At 50.8% G+C, this 19,378-nt stretch overlaps 7 protein-coding genes across 7 annotated transcripts; 5 read left to right on the forward strand and 2 right to left on the reverse strand.

The window, feature by feature from the left end:
- Positions 1 to 911: 911 nt before the first annotated feature.
- Positions 912 to 3,767, forward strand: N7503_000252 (uncharacterized protein; the record flags this gene model as incomplete). Its single annotated transcript, XM_057059813.1, has 1 exon — positions 912 to 3,767. The coding sequence occupies one exon, from the start codon at positions 912 to 914 to the stop codon at positions 3,765 to 3,767; it is 2,856 nt and encodes a 951-aa protein (XP_056926736.1).
- Positions 3,768 to 4,315: 548 nt separating this feature from the next.
- Positions 4,316 to 4,753, forward strand: N7503_000253 (uncharacterized protein; the record flags this gene model as incomplete). Its single annotated transcript, XM_057059814.1, has 2 exons — positions 4,316 to 4,330; positions 4,394 to 4,753. The coding sequence occupies 2 exons, from the start codon at positions 4,316 to 4,318 to the stop codon at positions 4,751 to 4,753; spliced, it is 375 nt and encodes a 124-aa protein (XP_056926737.1).
- A 683-nt stretch (positions 4,754 to 5,436) lies between these two features.
- Positions 5,437 to 8,571, reverse strand: N7503_000254 (TPR repeat protein; the record flags this gene model as incomplete). The annotated part of the gene is made up of 3 exons (XM_057059815.1): positions 5,437 to 7,142; positions 7,197 to 7,805; positions 7,959 to 8,571. The coding sequence occupies 3 exons, from the start codon at positions 8,569 to 8,571 to the stop codon at positions 5,437 to 5,439; spliced, it is 2,928 nt and encodes a 975-aa protein (XP_056926738.1).
- Positions 8,572 to 11,429: 2,858 nt separating this feature from the next.
- On the forward strand, positions 11,430 to 13,500 carry N7503_000255 (putative G1/S-specific cyclin Pcl5; the record flags this gene model as incomplete). The annotated part of the gene is made up of 2 exons (XM_057059816.1): positions 11,430 to 11,838; positions 11,900 to 13,500. The coding sequence occupies 2 exons, from the start codon at positions 11,430 to 11,432 to the stop codon at positions 13,498 to 13,500; spliced, it is 2,010 nt and encodes a 669-aa protein (XP_056926739.1).
- A 976-nt stretch (positions 13,501 to 14,476) lies between these two features.
- Positions 14,477 to 15,298, forward strand: N7503_000256 (uncharacterized protein; the record flags this gene model as incomplete). Its single annotated transcript, XM_057059817.1, has 1 exon — positions 14,477 to 15,298. The coding sequence occupies one exon, from the start codon at positions 14,477 to 14,479 to the stop codon at positions 15,296 to 15,298; it is 822 nt and encodes a 273-aa protein (XP_056926740.1).
- Positions 15,299 to 15,651: 353 nt separating this feature from the next.
- N7503_000257 (uncharacterized protein) lies at positions 15,652 to 17,480 on the forward strand (the record flags this gene model as incomplete). The annotated part of the gene is made up of 3 exons (XM_057059818.1): positions 15,652 to 15,787; positions 15,857 to 16,422; positions 16,614 to 17,480. 3 exons carry the CDS (start codon positions 15,652 to 15,654, stop codon positions 17,478 to 17,480), a joined length of 1,569 nt encoding a protein of 522 aa, XP_056926741.1.
- Positions 17,481 to 17,877: 397 nt separating this feature from the next.
- Positions 17,878 to 19,015, reverse strand: N7503_000258 (IPI1/TEX10 family protein; the record flags this gene model as incomplete). Its single annotated transcript, XM_057059819.1, has 3 exons — positions 17,878 to 18,788; positions 18,842 to 18,914; positions 18,968 to 19,015. The coding sequence occupies 3 exons, from the start codon at positions 19,013 to 19,015 to the stop codon at positions 17,878 to 17,880; spliced, it is 1,032 nt and encodes a 343-aa protein (XP_056926742.1).
- Positions 19,016 to 19,378: the final 363 nt, after the last annotated feature.

The raw sequence follows: 19,378 nt of genomic DNA on the forward strand, positions 1-19,378 counted from the left end.
TCGAAAATAGAGAGGGGCTAGTCCAGGAAGCCGGCTCAGATGCCCCTTGCGTGTTCATCTAGCACAAGGACCTGGGGAAGAAATGCAAATTCAAGGTCGAGGTTCCTGTGTTCCCCCAGAGCCATGCGGTAGTGGTCGCACAACGAGCAACAGAGGGATTGTGCTGCGTCGGTCCTCAAAGCAGCTCCAATCATGCATCGGGAACTAGTGATGGGTCCAGGCGAGGTAAGAATGGTTTGTCAGTCCCGCTAGCTGCTGTGTCATATTGTTGATCCACTCATACGCCCGGTTGCACATATCAAGGTTCCCCTTTCGAGGGAATACTAATGATTTTAGCTTCAACTGCGGCCTTTCAGCGGGCTAACCGCTTTCCGAGAGCGGGCCCAAACTATTCATGCATCATGATCATCGAATCCTGGGACACCCCCTCGTCTCCAGGAGAAGACAGCTCAACTCTATTAAAAAGGGCGTGCTTTTAAACCCCCGGCTCCTCCCAGCCGGTTGCCTCGTTTCAGCTGGTCTTTCTTCACTGCATTCTTTTTGTTTTTATTGATTCCAAACGCCACCCTCCAATCATCGTATACATCGGTGTGGCTATTGTACATAGTACCTATCATTTTTCCAACCATTGTCACCTGTATATCTTTCTCCAGCCACCACCTCCTTTTCGATTTCTCTTTGAATAGGTAAGCTCGCCTCTCTGGGAAGATCACGAGTATCTTCTAACCTGGGCAGCCTTTTTGTCACACCGGCTTCTCTACAAAAACCCCCTATGACTCTCGTGACTAGTCAGATTTCAAAGCTGGCCAATTGATGCCCGTATGCATATAGCATATGAAAGTGCTGTCGCACCGAGTCCTATTGTTCCGACTTGTCGGCCCGATCCTCCCTCCAAGCGCAGACAATCAAGTATGCCATCCTCGATTACTGGCTCCCCAGACTCAACTCGACCCCGCGGGGGAAGTGGCCCACGACCTCAAGCTCGCTCGGCAGGAGGGGCTGAGAGAGCACCCCGCAACGAGAGCTTGTCAGATCTAGTGCGCTTTTTTCAAACACAGAACATGCCAGTTCCAACTATACCGCCAATTGGCTCTCCCGATTCGACAACGGCGCTACCCGCCGTCCTATCCCCGGAACCGAAGGAACCGACCCTTGAATTGACCAAGGAGGAGCTCAAGCCTTTTCATCGGCGATTTTTGCAGTTTGGTCGCCAAAAAAAAGAATCAAAAGAATCCACACCGAGAAATAAGGCCGACGAGAATCAAAAACAACTTGAAGCACTACAACGAGAGGGCTATATCATGACTAGCATTAAACCTAAGAGTGTCCTTGATCGGCCAAAGAATAGCATGGATCGATCTAAGACAAGCTTGGATAGACCAAAGAGCAGTTTGGAACGGACTTTCTCCAGATCGAAGAAGCAGGACGTTGAAGCTATTGGTCGGCCATGGCTGACCAGGACCGATAGCAATACCGAATCAATTGATCCCAGGCGTCGCTTGGCCTCGTTGGACTTGGATGACTTTGGCTCTATGCTTGATGGCGCTGTCTCGCTCTCAGAGTTTGATGATACGTCACCGCCACCCTATCAGCAAGCCAATTCCGCCACACCTGCGCATCGCAACGATCAGGCCCCTGGTTCCCAACAGACATCTACACTACCGCTCCCAAGAGCCTCTTCGGAAGCTTGTTTACGAAGTATTGATCAATCAGTGTCATCATCGATTTCCACGACCGAGACAGAGGGAAGTGGATCAAGAGATAATGACCCGCCATGGCCGCCGAGCGCCCTCAGTATGGGCACAGGGGGTACGGACCCAAACCTTCGACCTGTATCTTTGTCGACCAGCAGTCAATCCACAAGGGTACAGTCTTTCATTCCCTCAAACCAGTCTCTGAAGAGTGAACCAAAGCAAGATCAAGTGGCGGAGCAGCCCCAAGTACCAGATCATCCTCCTCCAAATCCACCTGGAAACCCTTCGCCGCCCTCCTTGAAACTTTTCCCCGATGTTGCCCCTCCACGTATGTCCAGCATAAATGCATTGAGGATTTCATCGGCGCCTCGATCTCAAACAACTACCAAAACGGCTCCGCCGCCTCCACCACAAGCCCAACCCAAAGCAGTTGAGACAGAAGCACGGCCAGAAAAGCCACGGCAATCTACAGAATCATACCCATCAAAGACTGCAAATCATACCGAAGAGCCGGTCTGTTCAGGCGCTCTTGGTGCGGCTGTTTCTGCCGATCCCCTTCAAATCATCAAGCCTCGGGCTGTTTCTGCTCAGGCTCAGACTCAGGGCCAGAGAAAGTCGCGTCCAGCTTCATTGGCCATGGGAACTCTTCAGGCGTTCCCTCTGCCTGCACCAACGAGACCCTTACCATCGATCCCCAAGGCCAGTACACTTGCCCCTCCTACGGACCCAAGAACCCCTGTGCGAACGGTTCGATCGGGTTCCAAACTTGCCGATATACAGCACTCCCAGCCATCTCCAATCGCCGAGGAGCCTCGGGAGGCGGAAACTCGCGCTGCTACTACCCTTGGTCACCGCGCCGGAGAGGTACCAGCGAACGTCAAGTCAACGGAAACAACTCCAGAGCGTCCTAAGTCGGCATCGCCGGAGCAGCACACTCCAAGACGGCGCTCTTCGAGTGTGCGTGTGCCACGCATGCGAGGACTTCCGGAAAGTCCCTCGGACGGCAGTGACGAGCAACCTGCCAATGATCAGCCTTTGGCTGATTCTCCTCTGCTGGGGCATTCGGTACCTACAAAGTCTCATGGCAAACGAGCTGCACTAAAAGGTCTGCAGATCAATTCCCGTGTCGACCGGAACAATCTTCCTTTCGGTCTTCCCTCTCCTCCTCCCCCATCGGCGGCTCTCCCGTTGGATCCGCCTACGCAGCGAGCTGCAGAACGGTCGACTTCCCGCAACTACACTGCGCCCGTTGAGCCTGGACCCATGACCTCACGAAATCTGGGTACGAACGTGGATCCTGCACATCATCAAAGTTTGATGCTTTCGCGCAGCAACAGTTCTCATAGTAGCCTCCGCCACGAGAGCATCCCCGAATCACACGAGCAACCCGACCGAGCTGAATCACCACTCCCATCTTCTGATGACGAGGGCTTCGGTCCGCGTGGTGGCAAGAGTCGTTCGCATCGCGTCGCTGAGCAGCACAAAGCACGCGCCCACCCAACGAGACGTGGTTACGAGACACTCGACGCCCGACCTACCCACGGCCGGCCACGCTACCCACACTCAATGAGACCCTTGACACCGCAGGGCCATAGCAGCATTCATAGCTACGACCCTTCCATGTCCCCTCAGTCACAGTACTCACAGGCAACCTCCCGGTCGCGTCACTCGCAGAGCGCCCATCGTGCCCCAGCTCCATCTCACGACCCCTATCTGGAGGACCGGATCGCCAATCTCGAGCGCCAAAACCAGGTCCTACAAGCGGCTCTCATGGCAGCCCTCAATGCCGGAGTCAAGCCAAACCTAGATCTGCATGAATCTGCTATGCCTCCTGCTTTCCCCTCTGGGAGCCATGGAAATCCTTACCAAGAAAGACGATTCGCATCTCGCCCTGATAGCTGGATGAGCTCTTCGCGGAGCAGTGATGTTAGTGGCTTTGAGACGCCTGGGTCTGCCCGTGATGCGCGGGCAAATCCCCGTCAGTTGGATAACATGCTCGAGGACATTGAGTCCGGCTGGATGTCTGACAAGTCGAGTTTCAGTGGAGCTCGCTCCATGGCCCGAAACCGTTGATGATATACACATCTATTTGGTTGTTGACCCCTTTCTTGTTTTTCTTTCAAGGATTCTGTTTCTACTTTCACGTCTTTTTCCTTTACGACTCGCCATGATCCTTCTGTTTTAAAGCCGTGACGATTATCATCTCTCTTGATATACATTTCATGCCTCTGTTTTGCTGTACTTACTTTCGACGATACCAGTTTCTCTCTTCCTTGTTTCATACCCAGCCAATGCTTGAATTTATTCGAATCCTTTGTTTATCTTTTAGATAGAATTGAGTGAACTTTGACAGACCTGATATATATTGAATAGTTATCGTAAGGCAATCTCAGCCATGTGATGCGCTTAGTCATCTCTGTTTTGGTCCTGCTCGGAGCTTCCTGGACAGCATAACAAGTTTTTGGAGATTATTCCACCACAAAAACATTGGTACTGTTAGCAGGCTGCAGATGACAAGTCAAATCTAAGATCCGAGCTATGAGATTTGCCGCGTTACCTTGATCGCCTCGAAGAACTCAAAGACCTCCTTTCACATCCTTCCCCGCAGACCGCAATCAGCAATGGCCAACCCACCAGTAAGTTATTATAGACCTTCCCATACGAAATTGAGAAGTAAACATCCAACTGACCCACAACAGCGCACACAGCAGGTCCCCCAGCATGTCACGGCATTGCTCTCCCACCTCACCTCCCGCCCCGGAGTGCAATCGACCCTAATCCTCTCCCGCAAAGACGGCTCAATCATCCAAAGAACCGGCCAGCTCGCCCCCCAAGAACCCTCCCCACGTCCAGCACCCACAACTACGGAGCAAGCCACGCTCCCTTCAGACTCAGATCCTGCGCCCGCCCCAGCTCAAATACACCAAGTCTCACAGGCAGAGGCCCTAGCCGCACACATCTTCGCCTTCGTCTCAAGCGCCTCCGCACTGGGCGTCTCACTCTCAAACCCCACCCAAAATTCAACCGATATCACCCCCCTACATCTACACCGGGCTTAGAAGGCGAATTCGACTACACCAATGGATCCCTCACACCGCGCGAGGAGGTGGACGAGAGTACTGACCGTGAGGAGGATGAGGAAGTGAAGCTTTTGCGCATGCGGACGCGGAAACATGAGATTGTCGTGGTGCCGGATAGGAAATATTTGCTTTGTGTTGTGCATGATGCTTCGCATGCGAGTGGGGGTCCTAGTGCTAGGGGAGCTCGTTCTTCGCGGTAAAGAGCGCTTTTGAAGGATTGACTATCTGAGGGCTGGTGTCTGTGGTTGTTGTTTTCGGGTTCTTTTAGCTTTTCTTGTACATTGGTCTTGGCTGGATTTCTTATATACCCGATCGAAGATGATTTTTCTTGCATATGCATTTCTTGGTTCTAAGCTTGGAGTTTTCTTGGTAGTTCTCTTCCAAGTAATACATAGCTTTCTAGGTGTAGCGACCTCTTGCCCAACTGGACTGAGCCAAGTGCGACCCATGATATTAGGGATTTATTGAAAGACTGCCCAGGTGTGCATCAATATTGGCCAGAGAAGGTGATTGGTCGAACATACGTATACAATCATTCAGTATAAACGCATCGTCCCATGGTGCATTTCTACCTCTTAGCTCCACCTTGCCGATGAATTTTCCTTCACCTACTCGGCTTGGTCGAATGACAACGTAGTTGACCAGAGAGAATTGGCAGTTCTTTAAGTCGAAGGGTGGCCCGGTCCTAGCACTTTCTCGTACCCAGCTAGCGCTCGCATACACATCTGCTTCCCTTGGTCCAGCTTGCCTTGGTCACGATACGTAATCCCAAGACTGTGAACAGTATGAAGGGTTGACGTGTGGTCTGGTCCTAGCGCTTTCTCGCGCCCAGCTAGCGCTCGTATATACATCTGCTCCGCTTGGTCCAGCTTGCCTTGGCCATGATATAGAATCCCGAGATTATGAAAAGTATCAAGGGTTGACGTGTGGTCTGGTCCTAGCACTTTCTCGTACCCAGCTAGCGCTCGCATAAACATCTGCTCCGCTTGGTCCAGCTTGCCTTGGTCGCAGTATAGAGTCCCGATATCATGAATAATGTCAAGGGTTGCTATATGGTCTGGTCCTAGCGCTTTCTCGCGCCCAGCTAGCGCTCGCATAAACATCTGCTCCGCTTGGTCCAGCTTGCCTTGGTCGCAGTATAAAGCCCCGAGATTGTGAATAGAATCAAGGGTTGACGTGTGGTCAGGTCCTAGCGCTTTCTCGCACCCAGCTAGCGCTCGCATATACATCTGCTCCGCTTGGTCCAGCTTGCCTTGGCCACGATATAGAATCCCGAGACTGTGAACAGTATCAAGGGTTGATGTGTGGTCAGGTCCTAGCGCTTTCTCGTACCCAGCTAGCGCTTTCTCGTACCCAGCTAGCGCTTTCTCGTACCCAGCTAGCGCTCGCATATCCATCTGCTCCGCTTTGTCTAGCTTGCCTTGCTCGCGATATAGAGCCCCTAAATTGTGAACAGCGTCTAGAGTTGACGTGTGGTCAGGTCTTAGCGCTTTCTCGTACCCAGCTAGCGCTCGCATATACATCTGCTCCGCTTTGTCTAGCTTGCCTTGCTCGCGATATAGAATCCCAAGTTCGCGAACAGCGCCTAGAGTTGACGCGTGGTCAGGTCCTAGCGCTTTCTCGTACCCAGCTAGCGCTCGCATATACATCTGCTCCGCCTTATCAAGCTGAAACTGGAGTCGTAATAGCAATGAAACATGGATAACCTTATGCAATCGATCACTTTTAGAATTGGAGATCATATCATTGCCAAGGAGGCGCTCGTCTGCTAGCCGCGCCGCATGACGAGAGAGAGGAGAAAAGGAGGTGTACCCAAGCGTGTTGGTATCCACTCCTACAACGCACGCATACACGCAATCCATATTATACCAGTAATACGTCATGTCGAGATCCTCATCAAGCGTTGCTAATGTCCAGTCATGGATACAATTATGCATGCTCCATGACCCTGACACCCCATCGGTCTCTAGAAATGAGTATTTGGCTAGAGTAGCCATCACTCCATGGAAGGTCACATCACTTGCAAGCACTTCACGAAGCCACTCTGGAGAATCCTCGGTGATTCCAGCATGGAAGAATTCGTACCATAAGTTTTGATTATCGAAATACGCCAGCATTTTGAGAAAGTTTGCCGCATATGGATTCTCAGCTGTAAGGTGGGTATATGTAATATCCCAGGTCGTATATAGGGTGCGATCATGGTACTCTTGGGGTGTAATCGATTGATTAGGATTGATAATCCAATGAGTCTCATATTCTTGCAGATAACGTTCGAAACTCAAACCTGTCATCTGGACGAACACTCCAGCAGTAGCCAAAACAAGAGGAAATCCATCGAGGCGCTCAGCCAGACGCTCCGCAAACGGGTCTAACATGACAGTCAGTTCAAAGATTACTTGAAGTATCTTTTTTCTGATCATACCTGACTGCACATTGGCTCTCTTCGAACGGGACTGTAAAATTGCCAAGCTATCTGAAATATCCTGCAAAGGCTTAACATGCAGAGTGTTCTGACCAATATCCGAGCGTCGAGTCGTCACTACCACAGCCCCATGGGAAGCGGTCGGAAAATATTCGTTGATGGAAAACCGGCTTGGGTCATCATAATTATCAAAAATCAGGAGCCAGCTGGTATTTTCTGAATCTGATAACCACCGCTGCACGCGCTCAAAAATGGTACCACTCTCCAGGTCTTCGAAATTTTGTACAGGGAAGATGAGGGAGGCGATTCGCCGAAAGCTCTCTTTCAGCGTGGTCATGGTCGTTGCATTCAGCCATAAAGCTGAGCTATAGGATTCCCGATGAGATTCCGCGTAGGCAATGGCAAGCTGGGTCTTGCCCACGCCACCCGGGCCAGCAAGAAACAGACGTCGCTGCTTTTGAGAAGTGTGACGAGGTTGAAGGATATCTGAAATCACATGAAGTTCGGAAACACGGCCGATAAAGAGTTCCGGGTCGATATGAGGCGCGTGACCTAATTGGATACCGGCGGGCTCATGAAAGCTGTAGTCTTCCTTGTGCCTAAAAGCGACTAATCAACCCTATTAGTGGAGGTGTTTATTACTCATAAAGTGCTTGATAAGAATGGTTGGGCAATTTGATTGACATAAGGATGGTATAAGACATAACATGAATGTGTGATTGGAAGGCGTAAGTGAGATATCCTGTCAAGTCTGCTCCTTACCAGAATTGAAGTACTGCGTTCCGACATTCCCATTAGTGTGGATCTGTTGCCCACTTCCACTATTCACGTTGTTTGTTTGCGCCCCTCCGCCACTACTAAACGTCATTGTGTTTGCGGTCGGCACTGAAGACTCAATCGACTTCATCTCTTTGATAATGTCATCAAGCTCGAGGGTTTGCCGTGCGCTCGCAGACTGGACCGAATTGTGGTTCACAACGAGTTGGACGTCTTCAGTGATTGACGCCATGAGCTCCTCGACTTTATTCCCCTTGCCAAGTCGGCGGAGGATCTTAATATATCGCTTATCCCATGTATCGCTTTCACCAGGGATGATTTTCTCAAAGATGGCTCTCAAATTTAATGCCTTTGCGTCACAACCGTCCAGAGTGTTCTCCAAAGCCTCGCAGACCTCTCCAGGTATTGCATCTTGTCTTGATCCAAGGTTCTTTTTGCAAATCTCAAGGGTATGGAGTAGGATTGGAAGCCGAAGTCGAACGACTTCGAAAGTTGCCGATAACTTTATGTCATGCTGGGCGCTATCGTAGATCTTGATCGATGCATCAAGAAGGGAGATCACCGCAGAAATTCCACCGAGCACCTCTAGGCCTGACATTCTGAAAAAGCCGATGAAAGTTTGCTGTGGAACTGAGGCCTCCAGATGGGGAGCGCATGAGGCAGCAAACCAGTGTTGTCAAAAGTGAGAGATAGGGAGAAGTAGGCATAGGAGTGGTGCTGCTCCGCCCCTCTGCGCACCTAAGCTGAAGGCGCTAAGAGGTCCCCTACGTGTCAGCAATCTATTTACAGTATCAGATTCATACTCACCTTAATTCGATTTTCATTAGCCCTGCGAAAACCAATCATTCGGCAAGCGCTAAAAATCACAAATCTATACAGTTGCCAACAGTTGCTTGCTTTTTAGCATGTTGCAAATTCTCAGCAGCTTCATGACCTTTGTGTTCGTGTTCGATTGTAACAATACTAAAGTCATATCGAAGCTGAGGGGTGGTTGGGTTTTCATTGACGCAGGGCATTTAAAAGACATAGACCAGTTTGAATGAGCCCCATGGGCAGCAGTATGCGAGGCAAAAGAGTCTTATGGATTAGTGATTGTTCTTCAGATAACTTACCAGCGTTCACATGTGTCATGTGATTTCATACAGTTAGCCAAGCTGAATCGCACTAGATCCAACATGGCTTAGAGTCATCCAGGATAAGGTTGAAAAGGAACGCAAAGAACAACGGAAACTGAATCCGAGCCAGGCAGTAACTGATGTTTGGCTAAGATGGGTGATTTTCAAGGTCTAGTGCGCTGCATCGAATGGACCAAACTCAAGGTCGCCTCAGCAAATTACGAGCTAACCCGAAGCATCCCATACATCGTACCTGGAGCTTTCCGGCAAATTTTCCGAAGAAGCATTACGATAGCTTTACACCAAGAGCGACTGTAGAAATTTGTCCTCGTATTCCTGAGGACGGAGGAGCGAATCATAGTAATTGGGGGAATCGTGTGCCGGTAATTAGTTTTATGGTGCGTGGGGTCGGAAGCCAGGTGGTCGAGGCGGTAGAGACCAGTCAGACTACGGGTTCCGGAGCGAAACATGTACAGCCATCGGTCGTTAAAGGATATGCGCGGATTGGATGATATACATGATGGGGTGGTGCGAGTTAGTTTGTTGCACTATAATACGAGGACATTTTGTCCATGTGGATGCTACCTAGTCTACTCGTATAGGGGATATATCTAGGCAGCTGACCAGGCAACAGAGGTGGAGTTGCCCGGTGAGGGCTCTGAGGGGGATAGTGTGTGATTTGCGGGTGTGCTTGGCTTGTAAATGGAAGTTGATATTGATGATAGGATCCATGGTTAAGGGGTATGAGTCAAGGAAGGTCATGTGGTTTGTATCTTCTATCATGATATGTTATCTGGATAACCGACCATCGGATGTTCGGGAATCTTTACCCGATGTAGGACGATCATTATCTACCAGTACCACCAGTCCAGTATCTGCGATAGATTATCATAGACTGTCTCTAGCCAAAATGAAAAGGCCAGTACTTAGTTACTGCCATGAATATTCTTTCAAATTCGACGTCAAGATAGTCCAGGGCCCGAGAACCCAATACGATGTACGCAAGTGGATCCTACTAAATATGGACTCAAGGAATAAGCGCCCGGTATAGCCACCGAAACCCCGGGCCACCGACTCCGCCATGATGACGGCAGTGCATGACCTGCAGGAATTTTTGATTTTGCTTTTGTTTTATTCTTCTTATTTTCAGCACGAACCCCTGCTAATAATAGGGATATGAACCAGTTCTTGTACTTTGGACGTACTTGTGCTGATTCCAATGATTAGGCATAAGCCAGCAAACTTGGGCTCCCCAGACTGCAGGTTTCCCCAAGCAGCAATGCCGATCGGAGATGGCGCCAATGAAAACGAGGCTAATCGGGAAGGAAGTGGGGATGACCCAGCCATTTGGGATGATGTGATTGGCTGTGGATGAACGGCGAGAACAGCGTGGCAAGGTCTTCCTATGACTCAAGCCGAGCACCGGGGCCTTTAGACTTGGAGTACATTTGCAGTATGAATGTGTTAGAATGATAGATATTGTATCAGGTGCATAGTTAAGAGCAGTGGCGATATAGAATAGAAGACCTTAGAATAGAGTACAAGTATAATGACTCATGTTCCGTGCGCCTCTTTTCTCCCACGCCACCCGAATTACTCTGTCGCCACAACCTCTTAGTCACTGATCTTTTTTCTCTTTCCCCCCTTTAGGAGTCATAGTACTTTGTGAGAGCCTAAAATCTCTTTTCCCCCCAACTCTCTCTCTGACTCCTTTCCCTTTCCCCCCCGCCACTTTGTCATCTGCTCTCCACTCTCTCTTTCTTCTCCGAACCCGATACTCCCTCCGTGCCTGACTCTTCCCATCCCGCCCCCAACCACTCTCTACTGCCTAGTCGCCACGACTGCCTTGAACCACTCTGTGCCTGTTCATGGTTTAGTTGGGTGCCTTCCTTTTCCTTTCCGATCTGTCTTGTTCAAAATGTATACTGCGTCCTCCGTCCCGATCGACCGTGTTGCTGTTATCGATATCTCCTCCGCTGGTTTCGTCTCCGTCTAGATTCCGACTTCAGCTATAATCATTTTGAGGTATATCGTTAGCCTCAACACTGGTCAGATCGTGACTATACTCGTGTCATATTTTCCTTTTTGATTTTGCCACTTTTTATTCTACCCTGTGACTCTAACGGTGACTCTTTTCCGTTGGATATAATCTCTTATTATCCCCTCCCGTCAACTCTGGCGATACTACACTTTTAGGCTTTGCCGTCGCCTTCCCTTCCAAAAGACGGCTTTTGTCTCCTCGGCCTTCGTTCCCGGTTCCCTGCTTAACGGTCTATCTTGAAAAATCGGATCATCCTTCTTCCTCCCGGTGTACCTGAACTTCAGACTGCCCGCAGTCTCTATGAATCCTTGCGCACCGCCGGATATGTCGGGGATGGACGTCTTGGGTTTGCTATCAAATCCTAGCTCAAAATCTCACGCTCACCCTTACGCCTCTTCGATCTCCTCCTCCGCCTCCTCATCCTCCTCATCCGTCTTCTCGCTCGATGCTCAGAGTTCCGTCTCTTCCACCGCCACAAACCCGGTCGATGTGATTTGGGAAAATGATGAGGCTCAGTTGGGGAGAACCTCGGGAGGTCCCCGTGCCTTTGGCAAGGTCGTTCCTTCCAAAGATGCCGCCGTGCCGCCCGAGTTGCGTATGCACCCTCGGCGCACTAACAGTGTCGCGACCAGTGGTCCCGGCGCTCGTCCACCACCCTGCCTGCTCCGCCAGTCCGAGCGAAAAGTGAATTTCGTCGATAACCTTGTCGGTGAGTCAATTATAACATTCTTTTTTACTTAGTCCATACCCGGCTAAGACAAAACCAAAAGATACGGCATCTCAGATTGTGGAAAACATCTGGCCGTTGTCGGCCGCAGCATCCCGCAGTGATGCCGCGACCGGTTCCAAAGGGGTTCTTCCCCTGCGGACATTTATCCAAGAAACTCTCCGTCGCTCGCGTACTAGCTACAGCACTTTGCAGGTGGCACTTTACTATCTTATTAAGATCAAGCCGCATGTGCCTGCCCATGACTTCACCAAGGAACAGCCCCGTGACCAGTCAATGATGCGGGCCATGCAGTGCGGTCGTCGTATGTTTTTGGCGGCGCTAATCCTGGCCTCGAAATATTTGCAAGACCGTAACTATTCTGCCCGGGCCTGGAGCAAGATCTCCGGCCTGAACACGCTGGAAATCAATCAAAATGAGTTGATGTTTCTGCAGGCGGTCGGTTGGCGTTTGCATATCTCCGAGGCTATGTTCCAGCGCTGGACTGACCTTGTTCTCAAGCTGACTCCCGGTGCCGGTGGTCCTCCTGCCAGTGAGGGCCAGTGCTGGCGAACCGTTCTTCCCCGGTTGACTCCCGAGTTAGAAACGATCGAACCGGAGCAGCCGATGACCCCGGTCTCGGCAATGGGCGGTATGGATCTGGGACCTTTGTCGGACTCTCCGTCCCCACGCAGTGTGCCCGGTAACGAGTACCTCCGTACGCCCCCACGCGAACAGATGTCTACTTGTCGGAATCTGCCCCGGACTTTGGAGCCGACTCCGCGGATTGAATATACGACCATGCCGACGCTTCCGCGTCCTACTATGCTCCCGACACCCCAGATGACCCCTCAATCGCATGTGGCTCTCACTCCTGCTGCGAGTATTGCTGCATGCCCCCGCCGCCCCTCCATCAGTACTGCGATGTCTCAGGCACAGAACTTGGGTTTGGCGCGCTCGACACTTGATCAGCGCCCGCCTCTTTCGTTCTACCCTCGGACTCACTCGTACGATGGATACCCGGCTGCGGTCCGTCGGTCCTCTCTGGCTCGGTCCACATCATCGGCTTCGTCTCCGGACTCGATGGTGTCGGACGTGTCGACCTTGTCGTCCCGTTCTTCGCGTTCATCGTCTGTCTCGTCCAATGCGTCTGGAGCGGGTGCTCCCGCTCCAGCTCGGCTGGCAGTCAAAGCTACTATGCGGTGTACTAACAACTCCCTAAAAGAGAGCCGCAAGACCCTGGCTATTGCTTCTCCAATCGACGAGAGCTCCTTGGTGAATCTTTACAACAGTTCCCCTGATTCTTATCCGGGTGTTACTGGCTCTGCTCCAGATCTCTCCAGTTACTCGCTGGACACCAGCTTGAGCGAAGCCGCTCAAAGCCTCTGTGAACTGTCTGGTGCTGCGCCTGCACGGCGCCAGTCCCGCAAACGTGGTCGTACCGGATCTGACGACATGCTTCTGCAGAACCATGTTCGCCATCTGATCGACGCGGGCGCATCAGGTCACTCCTCGGTTCTGCCCGATGGACGCTTGGCCAGCTCATTTATGGTCGGGGATGGATCTTCCCTTTCCGGCCCGGCTGGCATGAAACGGGCCTGCTGCGGCAGTGAAGCGCGCAAAATCGCCTTGAACCCGAGCATACGCGTGGACTTTCTGAACTAATTCGCTCGGATATCACTTTTTCCTTATTATATGAGGTCTACAAAAAGCCTGAAAAAGCCAGTCTTTTCTCCGTTCTGAATGAATATTCCCCCCCTCCAAGGCGACCGACCCCGGGCTGTACATACCCCTTCCCACCCGCTCCTCCTGGGCAAGTCGGTCGTCCTCTGTGAGAAACTAGTTGTTTCAGTGTACGATGGACGTCGGTTCCCCCACGTCATTCGTCTTTCTTTGTTCTTTTTTTTTGCGCATGGAGCGTGGTGGGCATGGGACGGTTTTCTTTTATTTATCTATTAACTCCTGTCTGGGGAGGAGTCGAGGCCGTGCTGTACTACGTCTTCCTTCCCACTGTGATGGCGCCATGGGATATTGGGAGAGTGAGGCGTCCGGCTTGGAAAGTATCGCATCTACGGATAGCCAATCGTACAGTTCTTGATGAGATTATTTGCTCTTAGTTCCTCGTATGTGTCACCGTAAATGCTTGGCAGGTGGAGGCCGAGGTCGGCTCCGAAGTTACCCGATGATTCTGTTGAACACCGGTGAGGATCGTACGACGCTAACATAAGCTAAGCCCTAGGTAAGTGGATTTTTTTGGTTAGTTCATTGCAAGTTTATCATGAGATGAGAGTTCATGAGTGTATAGAGTCAATGTTGAGTTCTTTGATCGGCTATAAGGAACACCAACTTCTTCCTAACGAAGACAAGAACTTCGATATTTTATATACTCCAATATTACCTAATTTATGCCTACTCCAATACTGACCTTCAAAACCCATCTCATGATCCACTTGGGCAGTTATGAATGTGGATGGAGTGGGACTACTCAGAGTGCAATCAGATAAGATCAGGCGACGCTGGACTCCGCCGATCCGGTTTCTCCGCACTCCTCCCCTCTTTTGACCCTCACCTTGCGACCTACAGCTACACCCTTCAACTCGCCGTTTCAGGTATCAGATCTAGTATCTACACCTAGTTCGCCATGGTTACGCGCATTCTCGGGCTACTAGCCCTCTGCACAATCCCCCTCACCCAAGCATCCGCCATCCCCTCAAACCCCCAAGCCATACTCCAGAATGAAGCACCCAACCTCCACTCCGCGGAGGAAATAGAAGCAGAAGGCTTCAACCGCCCAACCTGGTTCACATCAACCTTAATGGCCCGCCGCCTTCTGGCCAAATCATCTTCAGGCGTAATCTCAACCATCTTCCCTAACCCACCACCACCATCCTCCCGTTCCCCTCAAGATGTCGCTGGACTACCCATAGGACTCCGTGAATACATCTCGGACTGCAACACCGCCCTGCCTGATAGTCTCAGCAACACTGATAATGGCGATCCGACTATCCTCGCTCTCCGCGTCGCAACAACATTCAAGAATATCGGCGCAGACTCGAAGAACTTCTCCCTCGAGTTAGACTGGTGGGATCATCTCGACCAGGCTGGACCTGTTTACCCTGGATTACCACTTAGTCCCGCTGCGCTGCCTCGTGTGACGCTGTTCGGGTATCTTGATACACTTGAACTCGAAAGCGCCGGTGCAGGTGCTGCTGAGCTGGAAGAATGCTTCCTTGATTCACACCCCGATGCCAAGGTGTGGCTACCCGGTGCGGCAGGTTCTCCGCACTCGAGTTTCTGGGCGCGGATGGTCGTTACGGCTGTTTACTGGATTGGCGGATTTGGGGATGTGCAGCAGATTGGGTGGATGGACGTTGAGGAGTGGAAAGGGGTTGGACAGTATGAGAGTAGTGTTGGAGATGGGCGTGGATGGGAGGATGTACGACTGCCGGGTGAGAAGGAGTAGAGATGAAGATGGACTTGAACATGAACCTTAAATACGATGCGACGCGGCTGCAATCTATTTCGATTTATCGATCGGCAAATATGGAAGGGACTATTGTTACTGCGCATGTACTGCATGATCTTATTCGTTGATCTTATCATGCTTATCATGCTTATCACGGCGTCATTGAGATTGAGGAGAAGCCTTGTTATTATCTGCGGGGAAATTGTGTCTTGTGTTACTTCAAATAATCCCTTGTTTTCGATTTCAATTTGACATTCCAATTTGTGGTTCAAAGTGCGCCTCTTCCATCTTCAACCACATCCCTTTCATACTTCCCGTGGACCCGTCTAGCTCCACTCCACTTTATAGAGATGCGCTTCTCTAGACCCCGATTGAGGGTTTCACAACATGAGTCAGCCTTTGCATCAGGCAATGCGCGATGGACAAATCGTGATCTCGATCCTATTCCTTTACTAGGACGTAAATGGGGTGTGGCCAGTATAATTGGTAAGCCACCACCACAACTAACCCAATCGTTATCTCCAATTGATACAACCAAAACTAAACAATGCTCAGCATACTGGATCTCCGATGCCTTTAATGCCGCAACCTGGGAATTCGCATCCAGCATAATTGCAGTCGGCTTAACCTACAAAGAAGCTCTCGTAATCGTCGCAATCTCCTTCTTCATCATTTCCTTCGTCATAGCAGGAAACGGCACAGTCGGCGCAAAATACCACATCCCCTTCCCAGTGATCGCCCGTGCATCCTGGGGTTTCTGGGGCTCCTACATCCCCATCGTGTCCCGGGTCATCCTAGCCGTATTCTGGTTCGCCATCCAGAACATCAATGGCGGGAATGCAGTGCGCGTAATGCTAGGCGCGATCTGGCCTAGCTACCTGAACTTGCATAATGGGATCCCGCTTGATCAGGGTATAACCACCAATGGGATGGTTGCATACTTTATATTTTGGGTTATTCAGTTCCCGTTTTTGTGTCTGCATCCTAATAAGTTGCGGTGGCTTTTTGCTGTCAAGTCAATTATTGTGCCGATTGCTTTCATTGCGATTCTGATTTGGGCTTTTGTGGCTGAGAAGGGGGTGGTGCCATTTTTGACACTCAGTCTGCGAGTGTCAGCGGAAGTAAGTATAGTTGGTTGTTCTTGGCGAACATGACTTCTGTGTTGGGGAATTATGCTACTTTGAGTGTGAATCAGGTGAGTTTTATCCTCTCAGTTGGGATGTGTGGGATGTATACAACATCCCATCCCCTATCATCTACACTCGACTTGATAAATACGAGACAAAGCAAATGATACTAACATGTATTACAGTCTGATTTCTCTCGCTACTCCCGCGTCAGTCCTCGCTGGCAAGCCCTCTACATCCCAATGCTCCCAATAGTCTTCACCTTCATCTCCTTCGTCGGAATCGCAGCCTCATCCGCCGGCCAAGCCCACTACAACCTATCCGCAATTCCCTGGGATCCGTTAACCCTAATAAGCCATTGGAGCAACCGATCCTGCCGGTTCTTCGCCGCATTCTCCTTCGCCCTAGCCGGACTAGGCGTAAACATCTCGGCCAACTCGCTGTCAGCGGCAAACGACTTCACAGCTTTAGCGCCTCAGTTTATGAACATCCGCCGCGGCCAGATCCTCTGCGCCTTGCTCTCTTGGGCCCTTGTCCCCTGGAAGATTCTCGAGTCAGCAGACAACTTCTTGAATTTCATGTCTGCTTATGCCATTTTCCTTGGACCCATTGCGGGGATTATGCTGTTTGATTATTGGGTTGTTAGGAAGCAGATGTATGATTCACTTGCGCTCTATCAGCCGTGGAACCCGATCTATCGGTATGAGTTCCGGGGCTTTGGAAGGGATGTTTGGGGCTTTAATTGGAGGGCTATTGTTGCGTTCTTGGTTGGTGTTGTGCCTAACTTGCCGGGTTTGATAAATACGGTTAATCCGTCGATCGAGGTTGGGGTCGGGGTGCATCCGTATCAGTTTGGGTGGTTGTTGGGGTTCTTTGCGACCAGTGGTGTTTATTTGGGACTTTCGTGGTGGTTTCCTGCTATGGAAGGGAGAATTGAGAGGGCTGTTCTGCCAGATGAGGTTTATGAGGAGAGTGGTGCTGTTGTTATGGGCGTGGAGACGAGTAGCATTGGGGAGAATGTGCACATGAGAGTGGGTAAGGGGGGGATATGAATCTGAGAAGGTTGTATAGATCGTATTTGGAAGTTGATACACCGATGTTTGACGGTGGTTCAATGCGTATATACTTGTTAATCTATTTACATTGATCAGGGCTCCTGTGATGCTTGCACAAGCTGGAGACCAGATGTCTGATCCGTTTTTCGCGTGATTATGTCCCAATGGATGTAAGACGACTTTCTCCGCTATTCGTGGGCCTGGATCCCATAGCGCAAGTAGGCTAGCTTGCCTGGGACTGTTGCATCCGTAAATATAGCCGCCTGTCATGGCGGATCTTCTACCGCGTTTGACTTAATGGCAGCTGGGAAGACCCGCATTTCATGGGTCTGTCGGGGAGCCCAGAAGCAACTGGACGTTAACCTTGAAAATGATGATGAACACAAGCATGTGCTCACGGCCCGGGCCCATAAGACAGAGCTCCCTTAAGCACCTTAGACACGCCAGAAGAAGCCCGACCCAGCTCTCCACCTTCCTCCCTCGCACTCTTCAAGCCCCGATCAACGGCCGGCAAAAAGCGGGTCGCAAAAACGCGGAACCGATCCTCCCTCGTCTCATACATCTCGCCCTCCGCATCACGAGGCTGCCCAAACAGATTCAAATAAGTGAACGGAGTCGAAGAATCCGAAACCATATGGTGACCCGTCTGACACAACGGGAAAGGCCAAGCGGAATCAACATCCGTCTCGATCTGCTGATCAACACTCGCAGTGCTTGGCTCCCCAACACCAGCCTCCAAAAAATCGGCCAGCGCACCTAATACCTTCACCATCGGCCGTCCCTGACTGCCAGATTTTCCAAAGGAAGCCCGATTAGACGACCACCGCGCCGATTCCTCGGTGTGCCATCCAAGCACAGACAGGAAGCAATTCATCGTTTTGATCCAACCGCCTGCGCAGGACACGACCTGCTCGCCTGCGGCCTCGACAAGCCATGATAGGACCTCCACGGATGAGACACGGATGTCAGCTGCGAGATGGGTCATGCCTGCGCGGACGTAAGGGAGGACTTGGACGACGTGGTCCTCTACATCGGAGGACGGGAGAGTGCGCAAAAGTTTGAGGAGCTGGGTGCGAACGTTGTTGCTTCCGTCGAGGAGGAGCGGGAGGAGAGAAGGAAGCATAACGCTGACAGGTTGAGGGAGGGGTGAGTTGACGGGTCGGGAGGCGATTGAAGAGGTCAAGTGAGCGAGAGAGTCGCGACGTTGGCTGTCGGATTTGGATGTGAGGAGAGAGAGATGGTGAGAGAATACGGCATTGGAAGTGGGGGCTGTGAGTTGAAGGGATTGTTGGGTGAGGACGATCGCTGGTCGACGTGTTAGTTAAAAGTTCTTACTCTTTACGAAGCAGTTTGCATACCTTTGGATCGGAAGCTGGTATCGGTGAAGTTATCCGGTTTGGCTCTGGCCTTGCCGACCTTGAGTTTGGGTTTCTGCGAGGTGTCAATGGATTGATTATTGCAAAAGGGGGAGTTTGGGTTCTTACCTGGAAGTCCTGTTGCCTCTCCTTCTTTCTTTTAGCGCTGGCACCCATGATTGCGGTATTTGGTGATTTGCTGCTTCAAAGTTTCCCGCGATTTTTTTTTAGTATGGAGAGACCCACGTGATACTGATAACGGCCTCAGGTATCCAGTTACCGCAATAGGAAACTGGAGTATAGAGTACTTTGGTTCGAGAATTGAGGCAATGAATGTAATTGACCAGGAGTTTGGCATGATATACATCTGACAGGAGCGAAACTGAGTACATAAATGGAGTATTGATTTTATATATTCACATTAATGGACAACTTTGCATGTCATGGACAGTCATACCGAGTTCATTACTGATTATTACTACGCACTTCGAAATTTTGCAAACTCACTATAGTCAAAGGAGGCTATCTAATTGATATTTA

This window comes from Penicillium pulvis (genome assembly GCF_028828015.1).
Source record: "Penicillium pulvis strain IBT 33274 chromosome Unknown contig_10_segment0_segment0, whole genome shotgun sequence".
Classification (NCBI taxonomy): Eukaryota; Fungi; Ascomycota; class Eurotiomycetes; order Eurotiales; family Aspergillaceae; genus Penicillium; species Penicillium pulvis.